The sequence below is a fragment of the Desmodus rotundus genome, chromosome 2, assembly GCF_022682495.2.
Source record: "Desmodus rotundus isolate HL8 chromosome 2, HLdesRot8A.1, whole genome shotgun sequence".
Lineage (NCBI taxonomy): Eukaryota > Metazoa > Chordata > Mammalia > Chiroptera > Phyllostomidae > Desmodus > Desmodus rotundus.
In genome coordinates this window covers 78,211,553-78,229,669 of record NC_071388.1, presented here as the reverse complement: position 1 = coordinate 78,229,669, position 18,117 = coordinate 78,211,553, and the positions used below count along the sequence as shown (strand labels likewise).

The window sequence follows — 18,117 nt, the reverse complement described above, 5'->3', positions numbered from 1 at the left end:
TGGAGGGGGGATAAAGGGGGACAAAATTGGGAAAACTGTAATAGCATAATCAATAAATATACATTTAAAAAAGAAGAAAGAATAGAAACAGGTATTTTTAAATCTAAAATGTAAATATCACATTAGATATAATGGTTCATCCTAAAAGAAGAATTTGTACTTTCAGGATTTTACAATAATTCACCTATTAAAAAAATAAGAACATTTCATTAATATACTAGTTAGTACATCAACAATGACAAACACAACCAAAACCACATCTCATTAAATTAAATATGCCATGAGAGCTTTGCTTGCCAAAAATTGGATGATATTCCCATTCATTTATGAAATTATATTAACTATAAGCATTATAATATAAATTAACCTTATAATTAGCATTAATGTTATAATTATTAACATTATTATAATGAATATTATAATAACAATGATAACATTAACTAAAAAACCCTAATGTTACAACCTATATTCTCTGATACTTGAATAAGAGAAATATATAAAATCATGGTGAATGTTCATATGGAACCATGAATAATTGGTGCCTATTTGTGGTAGGAAAAGAAATGTTTTTGGGGTCAATGACTATTTTGTGGCTAACCCCACAGGCATGGTGAAAACAAACAGATCATTACTTTCCTTCCTCTGCCCTGCTGTCTCAGTGGTAAGGGGGCCAGGGAAATGACTCATGTGGGCGGTTGCTCTGGGCACAGCATAGGGAAATGGAAAATACTTTCATCTGTGTCACTGGGATAACCTGGCTTGGTGAGATATGATTTACCACTATTGTTCAAGTGTAAAAAAATGTATTCTATACTGTGGGAGGCTAGTAGGCTGTGTGTACCTGCAGTATACTTCTTCATAGCCTTTCTCCAAATTTTTCTACCCTTAAAAAAATCAAAGTATTTTGATTCAATACTGAGCAGGCACCGCTCATGTTTATTACCTGATTTGATCCTTCTAAACCTCTGCGTGGGTGACACCACCCAGGTACCACCAGTGAAGACATCCAGGCCAAGAGCAGATTAAGCACTTGCCCACGGCCTCACAGCTAGAAGTGGTGGGATTCAAACCTACATGTGTCTGGCTCTTAAGCCTATCTCTTAAGCCCTAAGTGGGCTAGTACAGAGTACTGTCTTTTCTTGTCATTTTCTTCCTTCTTTTATTCCTTACAGTTACTCTAAGTGATGGTAGCCCTAGAGTCCTATACTCTGTCTTTTGGGTGGTTGAAAATGCCACCACTGTGTAAGGGCTCAATGCAATGACCGGTGGGCATGCATCATCCAGCCACACCACAAGGCTGACAGCGGCCCCCACCCCAGGCACATACCAGATCCACCAAGCCACCGGCTGGTGAAATGCAGATCTAGGAGAGAACCAAAAATTCTGCAGGACTACTTTATGAATAAGACCATCAATATAAACTCCCCTGGCTTCTAATTAAGGGAGAAGCCAGCAGAAGCCAAGCATTTTGTCTTACTTTCTGCATGTGTAGAGACAGAAGCATCATACTGTTATGATCCTTAAAAATAAATACCCAAATCAATAAAATGTCAGCTGACAGACTGGATTTTCCCTAGCCGGTAAAACAGACACAAGCTGATGGTAGATGAGAATGTTGGTAAAAGCCCTGCAAAAAGCAGCCCCAGGGCTCAGGGACAGCATGTTGAACTGGGGACAGGAAACTGAACTCCATTCTGGCCTGGCCTCCACCTAGCTGTGGTTTGCATGTCAACTAGGCAGCAATGTGAGCACAGAGCTGGAGACCAGTGAACTTCTGTTTCCCTGAATCACATGAGAGCAAGTGAAGGCCAAAGGTAGCTGAAAGGAAATGGGAGGGAAAGGAGGAAGCCAGTAAGAGATAGACTATAGAGAAAGCATCCTTGGGAATTGGCACATAATCAGCCATTCTGGCCCAGGCTTTGACCTAAATTCTTTTTCTCTCAGGCAGGATTAATCCACATATTTTCTAAAGTGCAGAGTTGGATTTGGAAGCAACAGAGTTGGATGTTGGAACCAACACTTGAGCTTCACCATGAACTCTACGGCCTAATGTGAGTTTCTCCAAAAATTTCTGGATTTACACAGTTCACCTCTTAGGAATTTATTGTCAAAAATGAATAACAATTCAGGTATTTTTAACCATGGTAACAGAAACTTTGCAAGAAACATAGTAAACAGGACACCAGTTTTCAAATTCATCAGAGACTTTATTTCCTATAACCAAAATGTGGTAGTATATATGGATAATTGCTCTCCTCACACTTGTCTCCAAATCTTAGCACCTAGCTAAAAAGTCAGGGGTGATGAGCCAGCAGACTGGAAGTTTAGCCACAGCTCAAACACATTTCTCACCCAGGAGTCTGGGTTCTGGATGTCCAGCACACTCCAAGTAGGGGCAGTGAAGTACAGCTTACTAGGATGTAGAGAAGGGAGTCTGGGGTCCAGATATTGAACATATATGCCAAACCACTTATGCCAAGGTGGTTTCCAAATTACTTTACCTGGCATATACTGGGCCTTCAATAAATGTTGGTTAAATGAAATAATAGCTGCACAATTCCATAGCTGCCTTCTGTAAGAAGAAAGTTGAGAGACTGTCTAGCATAGGGTCAACAAACTTTTTGTCAAGAGTCAGACAGTAACTATTTTCAGCTTTGTGGGCCATACGTCTGTGTCACAACTATTCAACTCTGCCACATTGTGAAAGCAAGCTATGTTTTGTAAATAAAGAATTCTTTATTTACAAAAGTAAAGAGTGAGCTGGATTTGGCCTGTGGGCAGAGGTTATGTGATCCCCCCTATCTAGTGCATGCTTGCTGCATCTCTGAAATCAGATTTCAAGTTGCTTATAATACGTAGAACACATCAGTTAAGCTGTGTTCTAAGTTTCTAGAACACAGCTCTAGAAACCATGAAAAAAGACATGCTGGAACAATGGCCTACCTAAAATCCCGATCTCTTGGTACTTTCTAACTTTGAGATGGAGAAGATTTATGCATCTAGGTATGGAATGCACATAAAGCAGGATAAATATCTGTAATGATGTAATGAAATAAGACACTTAGCTCAAGATCATTTAAAGATTTCTGTGGTTTATGAAATCACTGCCAAATTTTTATAGAGGTCCACGTAATCAAAGGTGAATAGGTTTGAAGCCTTAGAATCTTTCTTCTTTAGTCTCCCAAGAGTACAACCTTAAGAGACCTAAGACCATGAAGAACAAGTCCTATAAATCCTCAATGCTTCTTTATCAACTAATTTTTTAAATAAAGTATCTGGGGTCCAGAAAACTTCAGCAAGGAAAATTATAGGAAATGCATGTGAGATGGATAGTAAAGATAAATATTCTGGGCAAGAGGTCAGAAGTTGGATAAGGAATTAGGTGACACAGAAATGCTGTCTCATTAAGACTTAACGGAGGCTAGAGGTGAGTATGGGTGGAAGAGTGAGTCACAGAAGAAAATAAACTAAATGTGAATACCTGCATTTCTGTAAACAAATCAGATCAAAACTAAGCAGAATCAAAGAAAGGTAAACTCATGTAAATCCATAAGCTGGGGAAAAGATATATTTAAACATTCTTTTTCTTATCTATTTTTTAAAACATTATTCCCTTGGCAAATAGCCTGAAAGCTATTAAATTTTCCTTTCATAAGATGCTAACTAATGTCAAGTGTGATTCCCAATTTTTATACAAATTACTTCTTTTCTTGTCCTATTGCATTGGCTACACACTCCATTACTACTTTTGATAGATGTGGTAAAAATAGGAATCCTTGCTTGTGTTCTTGATGTTAGGAAAAAAATATTTCAACTTTCACTGTTAAGTATGATGTTAATTGTAAGTTTTTCACAGATGCCCTTTATCAGAGAGGAAAATTTTTTCTAGTTCTAGTTTTCTGAGAGTTCATCATGAATAAATTTTGAATTTTGTCTAATGGTTGTGTTTCGTATTTATTGAGATGATCATATGATTTTTCTCCTTTGCTCTGTTAATGTGGTAAATTACACTAATTTGTTTGACTGTTGAAACAACCTTGTATTCCTGTGGTAAGCATCACCTGGTTATTATTGTGGTTGACAAGGAAATGTACCACCCAGATCTTGAGAGGCTGACCAAGAAGGAGCTGACAGTTGAATACTATGTGCTGACCTCACTCCCTGTAGGTGGGGAGCAAGTGTTTCCCTGAAGGGAAATCCTAATAGACATTAGAACATAGAATAGGTGCACCACAGCTTTGTTGGGGATGGAGGTGGAACAAGGATAGGGAAAAGAGGGAGCTCAGCTTTGTTTACCTGTGCTCCCCAGCCCCTTTCTACTAGCAACCAACTAATTAAATTGAAGAAACCCTGACTAGGGGTCCTCCAAGGCTAATTAGATGAGTTATTTTTACATAGTTGACTTCATCTACAAAACAGGGTAAATAAATATATATCAGTTTGTGTTACAAATGGCTCTGAAAAAATGTTTATATTGCTAATAAATTAAAATATAATGACTATTTCCCTCTGAAGAACAATTAGTATTTTCCTAGTGAGAATCAATGCTTTATTGTGCTGAAGGTTGAAGGCTTTCAAGTTTGATCATAGCTAGTTGTTCTTTCATTTGCTTTGTTGACATAAATACTTTCTTCTATTTTTACTTAGACAAACTTGAGGGAATTACTTTGAATATTAAGAAGTGGGCTCTGTTTAGAGCCAGATTGTTTATGTCAATTTGAGAAACTATGCATTGCCTAATCCCACAGTTGGGAAAAATTAAAGGAGCAGCTGAGCACAAATAGATACCAGAATCCTTTCTTACTTTTCGTGAATCAGGAATTCATAGAAGGTGTCTCATTACTTGGTTTGAAGGGAAGTGAATTCTTAGAATTTCAGATATTGTAACAACCTCGTACAAAAAATGCATTCTAAAACAAATTAAGTAATTTCACACTGAAATAGCTTCAGGTATGATTCACATCTTTTTCTCATTAGGAAGCCATCATAGGTTGATTAAATATATATCATTAAATATATTCTAATTTTTATGCTTTTTTTATACAAACAAGCACAAATTTTATAGCATTTAAAAATATTACAAGGGAATAATGCAATTCATATTAAGTCACTGAAATTATCATTTACCCACTTAGTGAGTTGGGTGTTTGACATTTTGCTAGATAATTGCCCTAGTTATCCATACGATGCCCATTCCCACAGATGAGACTAGGTCAGGGCAATGCCACTTAATTAAGCTGAATGATATGGAAACATTAATATGACTATAACGAGGGTGATCAACTGCCAGTTCCTCTTATTTAAATATTATATTCCAGATTTCTAACAGATTTAGGTCTTTTAAAAAGTTATAATCATATTTGTGACATTATAACCTTGAAAACCAAGTGATTTCAATCTCAAAGACCAAGGCTGTGTATGGAAAGTGTTTTGAAATTAAGGAAGACAGCTATTTTGATATTTTAATTCAATAATTGATATATAATTAAGATCTTTTAAAGAATCAAGATTATGTGTGGTGGCTAATTTAGTGGACTTGATTTAGAAAAATGATAAATCCTTCTTTAATATTTATTTACAGAGACATTTCAAGCTTTGATATTTGGAATGCATCACAATTTTCAATGTGTTATGCTGAGAACTTCCAATACTGGTAAAAAAAAAAAACTGAAGTGAGAATTCAACAAAATAAAAATTGAATGAAAAAATTTATAGTTTTGGTAACATCAAAAGGAAATAAATTTGTGATCATTACCTGTTCCTATTCCATTCCCTTTGGGCACCGCACTGGATTTGGGTCTACTAGGTCTTGTAGTCGTCTTATTCAGAACTACAATAAAGTGAGAAAAAAATAGTTCAGATACTTTCTTATGAAAATTTGCAGCCATGGAAAACAAAACTTCCCAGAGAATTGTAAATCATTTAACCAGGCAATAAAATAATGGCTTACTAAAAAGTATTCCAAATATAAAAACCACAATTCTGGTATAAAAATCATAGGCTTGAACTTGGAAATAGAGACATGAGTTTGTACTCTGATTTGATCACTTGACTTGGAAAAAATAACTGGCAAAGGAATTTATATTTCTAAATGGGAAATATCTTGCTTCATTTATAAGCACTAGATCCATTCCAAAATGGAAATGAAGAACAATCAGGACTATCTATGCTAATGAAAAACCAAAACTTGAAGTGTATTTATTTGTCAAGGCCTGAGTTCACAACTCATAAATTGATGGTCCTTTTGCATGAATTTCTAGGTACAGATGGTCCTTGATAATTCTGGCAGAAGCCCATCACTGAACCCAGAACTGTAATAAAAACCACTGGAGTCTCCCTTCTGCTCTGTCGACAGCCATAGCATTACTACAACTTTCAGAGGTCGCCTATCTTGTAAGACTCTGTAAGGAAAAGCACTAACTGTACTTGTGGTTAAGAGAGCAAAGACTGGAGCCTGATTGCTTGACTCTGAGTCTACTTTCTAGCTTTTCCCATGTCTTCCTCAACTCTGCCTAACAGGACACATGGCAAGCACTCAGTCAATGTTAGCCATTATTGCTACTATTTATTATTTTGTAGAAGCATTTAATGTACCCAGCTTTCAACAGCTATCGTGATACAAAAGTCACATGGAGACGTATTTGTTTATAAAAGACTTCTGTGCCTAACTATCTTTAGGATTTGGAGGATACTCCAAAACTTACGGGCTTTCCATAAATCAAAGGATAGAAATAGTTATTTGTTTTTTCTTCCATGTGCCTGGAGAGATATCAACCAAGAACATTAATTTATAAGCCAGACTCATCATTTAGAACTTTAAGAAGTCTTTTGTAAACACAGTGGGGAAAGGGCAGAAAAATCCAGTCTTTGGTCCAACTTATGCTTTAGCATAGAAGTGATTTACATGGACCAAATCAACCCCTCCAGCTAACTCTTCCCTAACAAACTCCAGTAAGGGAAATACTAGAACCTCTGGAGAACTTAGTAAATTTAAAGTATTTTCCAGTGTGTAAGTTTTGCTTTATTTTTGCTATTTATAACCTGTAAAATGAGTCTGCTTTTTTTCACATTTTTTTATTGTTGTTCAAGTATAGTTGTCTCCATTTGCCCCCCACCACTATCCCCCACCCCAGCCATCCCCACCTCCCACCCTTGGCTTTGTCCATGTGTCCTTCATACATGTTTCTGACAGCCCTTCCCCCTTCTCCCCCCCGTTATCCCTTCCCACCTCCCTTCTGGATTTATTTCACTTTTAGACAGAGGGGAAGGAGGGAGAAAGAGAGGGAAAGAAATATTAAGGCGTGGCTGTCTCTTGTGTGCTCCCTACTGGGGACCCGGCCCGCAACCCAGGCACGTGTCCTGACTGGGAATTGGACCAGCGACCCTTTGGTTCACAGGCCAGTGCTCAATCCACTGAGCCACACCAGCCAGGGATGGGTTTGCTTTTTTAAAAAAATATATTTATTGATTATGCTATTACAGTTGTCCCATTTCCCCCTCCCCACTCCACTCCATCCTGTCCACCCCGTCCCTCCCACATTCCCCCCCTATAGTTCATGTCCATGGGTCATACTTATAAGTTCTTTGGCTTCTACATTTCCTACACTATTCTTACCCTCCCCCTGTCTATTTTCCACCTATCATTTATGCTACTTATTCTCTGTACCTTTCCCCCCACTCTCCCCCTCCCACTCCCCTGTTGATAACCCTCCATGTGATCTCCATCTCTATGGTTCTGTTCCTGTTCTAGTTGTTTGCTTAGTTTGTTTTTGTTTTTGTTTTAGGTGTGGTTGTTAATAACTGAGTTTGCTGTCATTTTTACTGTTCCTATTTTTGATCTTCTTTTTCTTAGGTACCTCCCTTTAACATTTCATATAATAAGGGCTTGGTGATGATGAACTTCTTTAACTTGACCTTATCTGACAAGTACTTTATCTGCCCTTCCATTCTAAATGATAGCTTTGCTGGATACAGCAATCTTGGATGTAGGCCCTTGTCTTTCAAGACTTTGAATACTTCTTTCCAGCCCCTTCTTGCCTGCAAGGTCTCTTTGGAGAAATCAGCTGACAGTTTTATGGGAAGTCCTTTGTAGGTAACTGTCTCCTTTTCTCTTGCTGCTTCTAAGATTCTCTCCTGTTTAATCTTAGGTAATGTAATTATGATGTGCCTTGGTGTGTTCCTCCTTGGGTCCAGCTTCTTTGGCACTCTCTGAGCTTCCTGGACTTCCTGGAACTCTATTTCCTTTGCCAGATTGGGGAAGTTCTCCTTCATTATTTGTTCAAATAAGTTTTCAATTTTTTGTTCTTCCTCTTCTCCTGCTGGCACCCCTATAATTCGGATGTTGGAACGTTTCAAGATGTCCTGGAGGTTCCTAAGCCTCTCCGCATTTTTCCGAATTCTTGTTTCTTCATTCTTTTCTGGTTGGATGTTTGTTTCTTCCTTCTGGTCCACACCGTTGATTTGAGTCCCAGTTTCCTTCGCATCACTATTGGTTCCCTGTACATTTTCCTTTGTTTCTCTTAGCATAGCCTTCATTTTTTCTAGTTTTCGACCAAATTCAACCAATTCTGTGAGCGTCGTTATTACCAGCGTTTTGAACTGTGCATCTGATAGGTTGGCTATCTGTTTGCTGCTTAGTTGAATTATTTCTGGAGCTTTGAAGTGTTCTGTCATTTGGGCCTTTTTTTTTTGTCTTGGCGCGCCTGTCACTTAAAGGGGCGGAGCCTTAGGTGTCCACCGGGGCGGGGTAACGCTTGTAGCTGTGCTGTGACGCTGTATGTGGGGGAGGGGCCGAGAGGGAGCAATGGCACTTGCTCCACTCTTCACTGGATTTCAGTCACTCGCTGTGCCACCCACCATCAAATTGGGCCCCTCTGGTGCTGGTTCCCGAGTGGGTGGGCTTGTGCACACTCTAGGCCCCTGTGGGTCTCTCCAACGACCTCTCCTGTGAGGCTGGGAGTTTCTCCTGCTGCTGCCCCAGCCCCTATGGGCGTTTTCACTCAGAGGTTTGAGGCTTTATTTCCCCCGCATTGGAGCCCTGGGTTACGCAGTCTGCTTCACTCCCCTCCGTTTGTCCCAGTTTATCTATGCGCGAATGTGGGGCCGCAGGGTGATACCTGCTGCTTTGCCTGCCCCACTCTCCGCCACTCTGAGTCCGGCCCTCTCGGTTTATCTGCGCGAATGTGGGGCCGCAGGGTCTGCTAGTGGTCAGACTGCCTGCCCCGTTTGTCCCACACTCTGCCAGTCTCGGTCCCACCACAGCCACGCGAGTCCTCTCCGCCCCGGCTGCCCGTCTCTGCCCCTCCTACTGGTCTGGATGAATGTTTATTTTTTATCTACTTGGTGTCAGACTTCCCTGCCGTTCGATTTTTTGTCAGTTCTGGTTGTGCGAGGAGGCGCAGTGTGTCTACCTACGCCGCCATCTTGGTTCTCCGGGTTTGCTTTTTAATCAATAGAAGAAATCAAGTAAAGATATTCTCTTAGACAATATATTCTCTAGAGAAGATATTCTCTTAGATAATATAAATATTCTTTTATACTGAAGAAACTACCTTTTCTTAAAAGATAAATAAAATTTGAAAGCAATATGTCACACAGAATGCTAATGCTATATAAGTGCCATGGAAGACTGAAGAAGTGTGAGATTTATGCACAAATACTATTTAAAAATAATTTTATATTGATGAAGTTCCATAGTGGTCTCTGAATCTGATCCTCCTTAAAAATCCTCTGTCAAATCTTTTCAGTTCTGCAGATTCATCCTTACCTCTCTACTTCCCTGCAAGGATCAGAATTTATGTACACCTTTCGTTTCAATTCAAGTATATAGCTCTGCATTGGTGCATCTGACTGTTTCAGTACATTTTATATCTTCTGGGATGTGCTGATTGTTTAGGTTATCAGGAAAAGAAACCACTCACCAGGTCTGGTGTGTGGTCTGTCTGGTACTCTGGGCCTCACAGGCGCAGTGTGCAATCTGTGTGGTGCTGAAACACAGGAAACACTTTATGTTTACTATTCCACACTCCAAAGCCATGGAGTAGAACCCTGGGGACTGACAACTTGTATGCTTTACGTGAAAGCACAAAGAACGTTCTGCAACCTCCGGTTATGCATCACAACATTGATGCTAAAGGAAAATAAAACAAGTGAAAATATTCATGAGTGGATATGAAAGATGCACATTGTCAGAATGAGGTAGGTCATCTCTAATGTGTGTTAAGGGTGTTGTCATTCAGTCCACGTTTTTCAAGGGCATTTATTTTACCAGATGGTTGCTTAATATGGGAAACATTTAAGGCAGCCAACCATCCATCCATCCATTCATCCATCATCCGTGTGTCCAATATGCATGTCCATCTATCCATCTATCCACATCATTCAATTAGGTAGTCGCTGTGAAATATTATTTTGCCACAAAAGGCAAGTAATTTTAAAGGCAAAAAGTAAAATATTTTGAGGTAGGTAAGAAGAAAAGAGTCAAAACGTGATCTCTATCAAAATGTATTAACTCATGGACCCTGAAGTGAATAAATAGTCAGTGCCATTGTTTACAGCCTCAGGATGAGAGAAAATAACCTCTAGTGTCCTGCCCATGGAGAGAGGGAGAGCAAGGAGCAAGAACTCCCACCAGCTCTGGGACCGACACATCAACTTGTTGCGTCCTGCTCCTGTAATTCAGGGCCTGGTACAGTGAGGACTCCCACTGAAGACTTTTTGAATAAATTAAAAAATGAGTGACTCCTGTAAACAGGCAAATTCACGAGAAACTCAGCTAAAATATTTTTGCTTCCTACGGTTTTAAAGCATGCATTGATCCTGGAATTTGTCCATTCTTCCCTTCCCTCCTCAGCTCTCTCGACACAGCATGCTACATCCTAACTCCAACTTTCTTGGTAACAGTTTAGCTAAGGATGGAGACAAATTTTCTTGCAAACTTGTAAGTAAATTACATCTTTACATTGGTTTTGCTCTCACCTAGAGTGGGTATTTTTGTAACCATAAATCAGCAATGCCTTACCTAACATTAAAAAAATACACCTGCAAAACAGTTTATAATGTAGCTCATTTATAAGCTTCCAATGTTAAGACTGATGAGAAGATTTTTGCCATACTTCTGTCCAAAAACAGCAGACACATACTGAAATTCTCTCAACATTCAGTGTGGGCCTTTCGAAGTGTAATAACTAGAGTGAACAGAGATACTGATGTTATAAAATATAAATTCTCAACACCCTACCATGTGTGACGATGATCAGCCAATGCTTTAATTTTCTTTGAGAGTGATCGGATTCTCTGTCAAATTAACATATTTTAGCTTTTCATGTTAACTTCTTCCATGTTAGATTGCTTTTACTTAAAGAACTACAACAATCATGGTTCTTATTAGTCCCATTTAAAAAATATATAAATTTTAAAACTTTAGAATTTAAAGAGACTTACAGCCAAACACAAAAATAATCAACACTATGTTCATTATTTCAAAGACATAGGATCAGAATTTTAAAAAAATTTCCACAGTCACTACTTAAATCTAAAAAGAACTTTTATAAAAGAGCTGAAATAGAATTTAAGTTTAGGCTGTGAATTACTCATATGGCTCATCACCAGCCAACACACAGTCTTGAGAAAGCTACTCTGGAATTTTAATCAAAAACTAAAATAAATGAACAAACAAAATGACGATGAAGGAGCTTTGTGACAATGTAGTTATGTAAACATCATCTCCGTGTAGTTTTTGGTGACCAATAACATAAAAATAATTTTAAAAGATGGCTTCATAACTGTTTTAAAAAATCTATGTAAAATGAACATTAAAAATGCTGTGTGATGATAACATCAAAAGTAAACAAACAGGGATAATGGGAGAAACACTTTGAATGATGAACATTCTGTCCAGCATAGGGAGAGGGGAAGGAGTATTCAACCTCTTGGGTGCGGTAAGTATCAGAGGGCTGAAAGGAGTAAAATAATCAAAATATTCCCCAAATGCCCCTGGCCAAGTGGATTTCTACTATGGGTTGCGATAAGAAGGGCAAAGCAGAAGAGTTTGAACATTTCAGGGCTGCAGAACGCATCAGGGAATTGTCTCAGCAGGCAACGGAGCAAGCGTGCCCCAGAGAAGCGGTGCTGGGGTTTCTCTGGAGCACTTGGGCCCCATGGTTCAGGGACTGAAGGGTCATGGGATGTGCATGAGTAGAGTGCAAACACCAAGAGGAACATCTCACCCCTACAGCTACTCTGTCAAATTGTTGTGTGCTGTCTTGTGCTCCTGATGCTTCACGTTAAAAACAAAACCTAACAGAGCACATCAAAAACCGAGTGGGTGATTGGCCTCCTCTTCTAAGGAGCTCAGGCACACGTTTGTGAGGCCTGGGCCCAAGGGTGCTCCTGGTGACACGCAGCAGGCCTTTACTAAAGCTGACCCTCTACTCCTCAGCAGGGTTATTGGGCCAGGTCCTGCATGCTGCTCTCATCCCTAAGATGGGTGTTTTCCTAGGATGTCCTTTGTTGTGTGGAACTATTGCAAATGAATCCTCCCGCAAATGAATCTCTGGCGAGCCACTCTCAAGGTCCTTGGCACAGCCTGCTATATAAACATGTTAAGAGAATTCATATAATGATATCAGGTATTGGACATATATCCAATCAACTGTGAAAGTTCGATCTAATAAAACCATGTTCTAGAAGGAATTTGATAAAAATTCCAGATACATTGGTAATGGTGACACGATACTGATACTCCCATTACAGTAAGAAAATGCAAAAAAAAACCAAACCCCCAAACAAACCCCAAAACAACAACAAAAAAAGAACAGCCCTATGATCTTTTATCCTCAATTTTGAAATCTATAAAGCTCTAAAAAAACTAAAACCTTTTTCTCATTTGGCAGTACAACCTGAAATGAATAGTCTTTATTTTTCCTACTTATTGTACGTACATATCTATTTTGTCACAAAAATTAATGAGCTTGACTATGAGAATCCAACTACCTTCTTTAAGCCAGACATTTAAAAGGTTTGCAAAAACTTACAAAATAAACATATAAAAATGTGCTTGGAGTGTGGAGGTAACATGATTAAACATGTTAATCTGTTACTAATGAGGATGAGGGAGGGCTGTCAGTGTATTAGGCTTCTATGTGATTTATAAATAAACAAAAAGTTAATAATTGGAAAGGTAATAAAGTAAATGATAAAATAAACATTTAAAACACAATAAAATTAAACCAAACAAGTAAAAAATGATATAGAAAATTTACAAGAACTGTTCTATGTCATAGTGCTGACAGTCACATTTATTTAGTCTTGCACTGCTTACTATAAAATATATGCCATAAAATTAGATTTCTTTTATTATCATTTCCTCTTATAATCTCAAATTTCTTCCACAAAATTCTTTCCACCCCCAAATTATAACTGACAATGAATAAATCTGTCTTCCCACTCTTCAAAAAATGTTTGCTTTGGTCTTGTGGGCTCCCTTCCCTACGAAAGAGGCAGAGCTGGACAAAAGGGGTCAGTTAGAAAAAGAAAGAAAGAAAACATGAAAACAGTGGAAATCCACAATTGTTATAACCCACATAGGATAAAAAAATTCTTCTGAGAGCATGCAGATGAGACAGAGTTTGTGCAGGTGAGTTCACTTCCTGAGGCCACAATAGCAATGTGTCCCTCCAGTTGGGAGACACAGGAAGAAAACGGAGAGAAAAGGGCAGGGAAGGAAGGTAATAAAGATTCTTATTTACCAGATGTAGAAAATGAGGTGAATGAAGGTCAGTTAAGAAATAAAAAAAGAGAGCTTTCATTGTTAGTTATCAGCACCACAAGGTCAACTACACATTCAAAAGCAAAGCTCTGACTAAAAAATTGGTGTTCCCTGCATTCAACTGATAGACATACGGATATTCCTATTTGGCTGCACCTATGAAATGAAAAAAATCAAGTAATTCACTGTGATGAGAAATTACATTCTGAAAAGAAATTTTATTTCCTAATTAAAAATGAAGAAAGACGAGTTACTATCCAGAGGTGGAAAAACAGTATTTACCCTGAGTTGTCTTTGCCAATTCAGTTGTTTGTGGAATCTTAGCTGTGAAGTGTTCTTGAGTGGATTGGTCTGTTTCTGCTGGGAATTAAAGCACAGTAAGATGGCTTGCTTTAAAGAATTATCATTATGAACATATCAAAAAAACCATTCTTTACTGCTCCAAGTGATAATAAAAGGGTAAATTGAATTTATAAGTATGCTTGGTAATCACAATAATTCAAAAATAATGGTACATTTTAATAACTCTCACTTATTATATTCTCCCTCTTCCTGCACTAATTATTTTAATGATTATTTTAAGGATGTCCAAAGCTTTTAACTCAGGGTCATTGTTTCATTATACGGGAGGTGGTAATGCTTAGATGTGCCTCTTAGCTGCCTTCATGTCACGTACATATCACGTAAATTCCTCCATTTGTTTAGGTGAGCAGGAAAAGAAATAAATCAGATATATATAGTATTTACACCATTTAAGAATACATATTCTTTTATTTTCCTCATGTGAAAACAAAGTTTATGTTTACTAACCTACAGATACATTTTTCCTGACAAAATAAAAAGTAAGTATGGCAATAGTTCCACACAATATTATCTTGGATTCATTACAACATCACGCAGAGAAAGAAAATTATTTTATTCTCTTTGACACATACTGGAGCCAAGGAAATACTTGGTACAAATAGTATATTGTCATCTTTTTCTCCTGTTCTGCTTTATAATCTGGATTTGGCTCACGAGAGAGGTACTTGAGATAAATAGCAGGTGATGGTTCTTGTGTCAATAAGCCAAGATATATTAAAAAAATAGGGAGTGGAAGTTAAATAATTAGCATTTCTGGCAGTGGTTCTTGAAAGTACTTTTGACTTCACCATCATGGGGGATGTTGACCTTGTGGGCCTAGACTAAAACAGACGAATATTTGATAATCAGTGTATATTTGTTCAGTTTTCAATTTATTCTCCAAAAAGCATTTTACTTTAAAAGGTGATCAGTAACTTCATTTCAGCATATAAAAAGAACAAGTTCATTTGAAGAGGGATGAAGGGAGAAAAATAAGGCCACTAATTTAAATATGGCCATGTGTGATGTGGCACAGACAGGGCAGAGCAGCCAAAACTCACAAGCTGGGGACATTTTTCTGGTTCATTCTCAGCCAAGAGTCAGGCAAACTGGGATTTCCCACACAATGAACTCCTCGAAAGTCACCCAGCTCCTCCCTAACAACTGTCCTGGCTCATCCATCCTCGTTTCTGCAGGTGACCGTTTGGCCACCAATCTCTGCCCTGTGCCTCATTCCCACCTGTCTTTAACCTGAAAGGACATTTGTATCTTTAACGTTAACTGTCACTCTACCTTTAAGACCCAGTGTAAATGTCACCTCCTTTGTGAAGCCCTCCCTGATGGCTACAGGTATTGTGCTGTTCAGCATGCTGCTCATTCCTCTGTTACACTCATGGTAAAGTAGAACACTGGGGTGAATCCCAGGTGCTCTGGTAACTGAGTGTGTGGGTTCCAATCTCACGCTGACATTAGTTGTGTGACTTGGCCCAAATTTCCAAACCTCTGTGCCTCAGTTATCTAGTCTGTAAAATGGAATAAGTAATAGCACCTACCTCACGAAGTTGTTATGTGGCTTAAATTAAAAATTACATGTGGCACGTTGGGTGGCACTCAGGAAGCACCACGGTCACTAAGTTCTGCCTTCGTTAGACGGCGAGCTCTCAAGGGCAAGGGCCCATTTTTAAAACAGGTTTACCTTGGAACTCCCATTGCTTAGCATTGTGCTTTAGTACAAAATACTAAAAAAATACTAGATTCAATTTTTCTCCCATGTGCAGTTTCAAATACAGAAAGCAATAAAAAAAAAGAGCATTAATACATTTTGGGAACATTCTGCTTTTTAGGATACTTAAAATTTTGTCAAGATGCTTTGTAATATTCTCATTTTACCTTAAAAATAACCATAAATATTAGGACAAATATACAATTACTGTAAAAGAATCAAGTGAAATGCAGATTTTGTGTAATGGCAAAAAGACACCCTCTGTTGCTTGGAAGCAACCCATGAACACAATGTACGTGTGGCTTCTTTAAGGGCAATCCATAAAGACAGATGCTCATTGGACTGAAATATCAAAACAAAATTTACCCAGAGTGCTTTGTAGTTCCTCTTGACTAGGACTTGGTGAAATCATAGGAATGAAAGGGCTGCCTCGGGTCTCTAAAGGAGCTGCAAAGATAAGCACCAAAGTCTTCAGTCTCTAGATTCAAAAGCCAAGCACCAGATCAGAATATTATATGAGATTCTTTCACTTGAAAGAGAAAATAGAAAACATTGAGTCATGGAGAAGAACGTGAATTGTACACAGAATCTTCAGGAAAATGACTGGAATGTTGGAATAATGGCTCTCAGCTGTTTTTTCCACTAGGATAGGTAATAACTGACATTCGATGCTTGACACACCCCACGACCAGACCTGGTAAGATGGTGGGTGGGACGGACACCGCCCCAAATCTGTCAGCTGTAGCTCTCCCACCCGAGACAGCACGCAGGGTTACAAAATGAACGAGAATATCATCATTGTGTTTGCTACAATTCTCTGAAGTCTGCTCAAGTTTATTTTTTTAGACAAGATCAAGTGCATTCAGGGTGGTATGGCTATAGACTCAAGTTTATTTTTTAAAATAAGCCACTGGCAAATTTCAGTATTTTGAACAATATGAATGATAATTACTTGCCAGTACCTTTTACAACTTGCTAGTATATCATAACAGTACAGCTGAGAACAATTAAACCAACATAAAACTTTGACTGGACAGACATGAGGAAGGTGGAGTCAGTTTGAATGCAGAGGTAAATGAGGTAGGTGAGGATGGGCTTGGTGATGAGCTGTCTTAAGCTGGTCTTCAGAGAAAAGCTTTTACAACAGTGACACCATTACCCTTCTACTTGGGAAAGAGTAACAATGAGAATGCAGTGATGGAATGGTTTTAGAAGAGATGACATTCAATATGATTGTTTGAGAAAGACCTGTAATCCTGATGGTAGCAAAGAAAACAATTAGAGCTGGTCAACATGGGAAAACCATTACCTATTGTTGCCTCTGGTAGATCAATTCTAAAGGTAACAGGCTGCAGAACTAGGCCAAAAGCAAACCAAAGAAACATTCGTGAGAATTACTACCCGGTGAAGTAAAAATAGTCTGTGTTTCTACATGCATTCATTTGAACCTTTAAGCATTTTTAAAAAATCATAATAAATATAAGAAAATTCTATATATTAGATGCCAGTTTTAACTAAACTAAGGAAACTTAGTTTAGTTAAAATATTAAAGTTTGCATTCACTGTCACTTTAAGGAAATTTTTGAGTAGGGTCCTCCATGGTTTACTTAAAATTACACCCACAGTTGGAACGTAGCAATATTTACATTTTGAAAGGAGGTGAAAATGGTTGGCTTAGTTAACAATTATCTCTTATAATTTTAGCCCAATCTCCATTCAACGAAAACACTTGAGGAAAAAGTAAACTACTCATCCATTATTCCCTAGTGTTAACCAGGGGAAAAATTCAAACAGATTGTATGATTAAAACTTCCCCAAGAGAAATGTACACTTTATATCCACAATTTTCTTCAAACTTCTACATCATAATCATTAAAAAAAATTATTCACCTCAAGAATATTTTTGAAAAATATACTTCCTAATTGGGAAAACAAAGTAGTTCATTTACCAGGTTCGCTCTGAGAGACTTGGTGGTCTGGCTTACGGGGAAGGAGCACCTCTGGAACTGAAAGAAAAGGCGAGGAAACATTATGTACTCTCAAAGTCACACCTGAGTGAAGCAATCCACAGACACACAATCCTGGAAAGCAAGAATGAAGCAAAAGTACCTCCATACTGGCTAAAGGGCAAAGCTGAGAAGACACCGTTCTTTTCAAAATGGAAAAATGTTTCTGTCTAGGGAAGATTCTAGTGGGAGTAAAACAGCATTGGTCACAGTTCATTTTGAAGGCTCCCTTATTGGGGGGTGGGGGTGGCGGGAGGAGGAAATAACTAATATAATTA

General features: G+C 38.3%; 1 protein-coding gene across 20 annotated transcripts in view; it reads right to left on the bottom strand.

The window, feature by feature from the left end:
* Positions 1-18,117, bottom strand: part of ABI3BP (ABI family member 3 binding protein) — a 246,227-nt gene that overhangs the window by 43,121 nt on the left and 184,989 nt on the right. For 12 of the 20 annotated variants that reach the window (XM_045193486.2, XM_045193488.2, XM_045193493.2 and 9 more), the window contains 6 exons: positions 17,783-17,839; positions 17,143-17,190; positions 16,200-16,280; positions 14,051-14,128; positions 9,921-9,986; positions 5,756-5,830 (listed from right to left, as the gene is read on the bottom strand). In XM_045193486.2, the coding sequence (XP_045049421.2) occupies positions 5,756-5,830; positions 9,921-9,986; positions 14,051-14,128; positions 16,200-16,280; positions 17,143-17,190; positions 17,783-17,839 (405 nt within the window). The remainder of the gene's footprint in view (positions 1-5,755; positions 5,831-9,920; positions 9,987-14,050; positions 14,129-16,199; positions 16,281-17,142; positions 17,191-17,782; positions 17,840-18,117) is intronic. The other 8 variants (XM_045193489.2, XM_045193505.2, XM_045193487.2 and 5 more) reach the window with 7 other exon arrangements.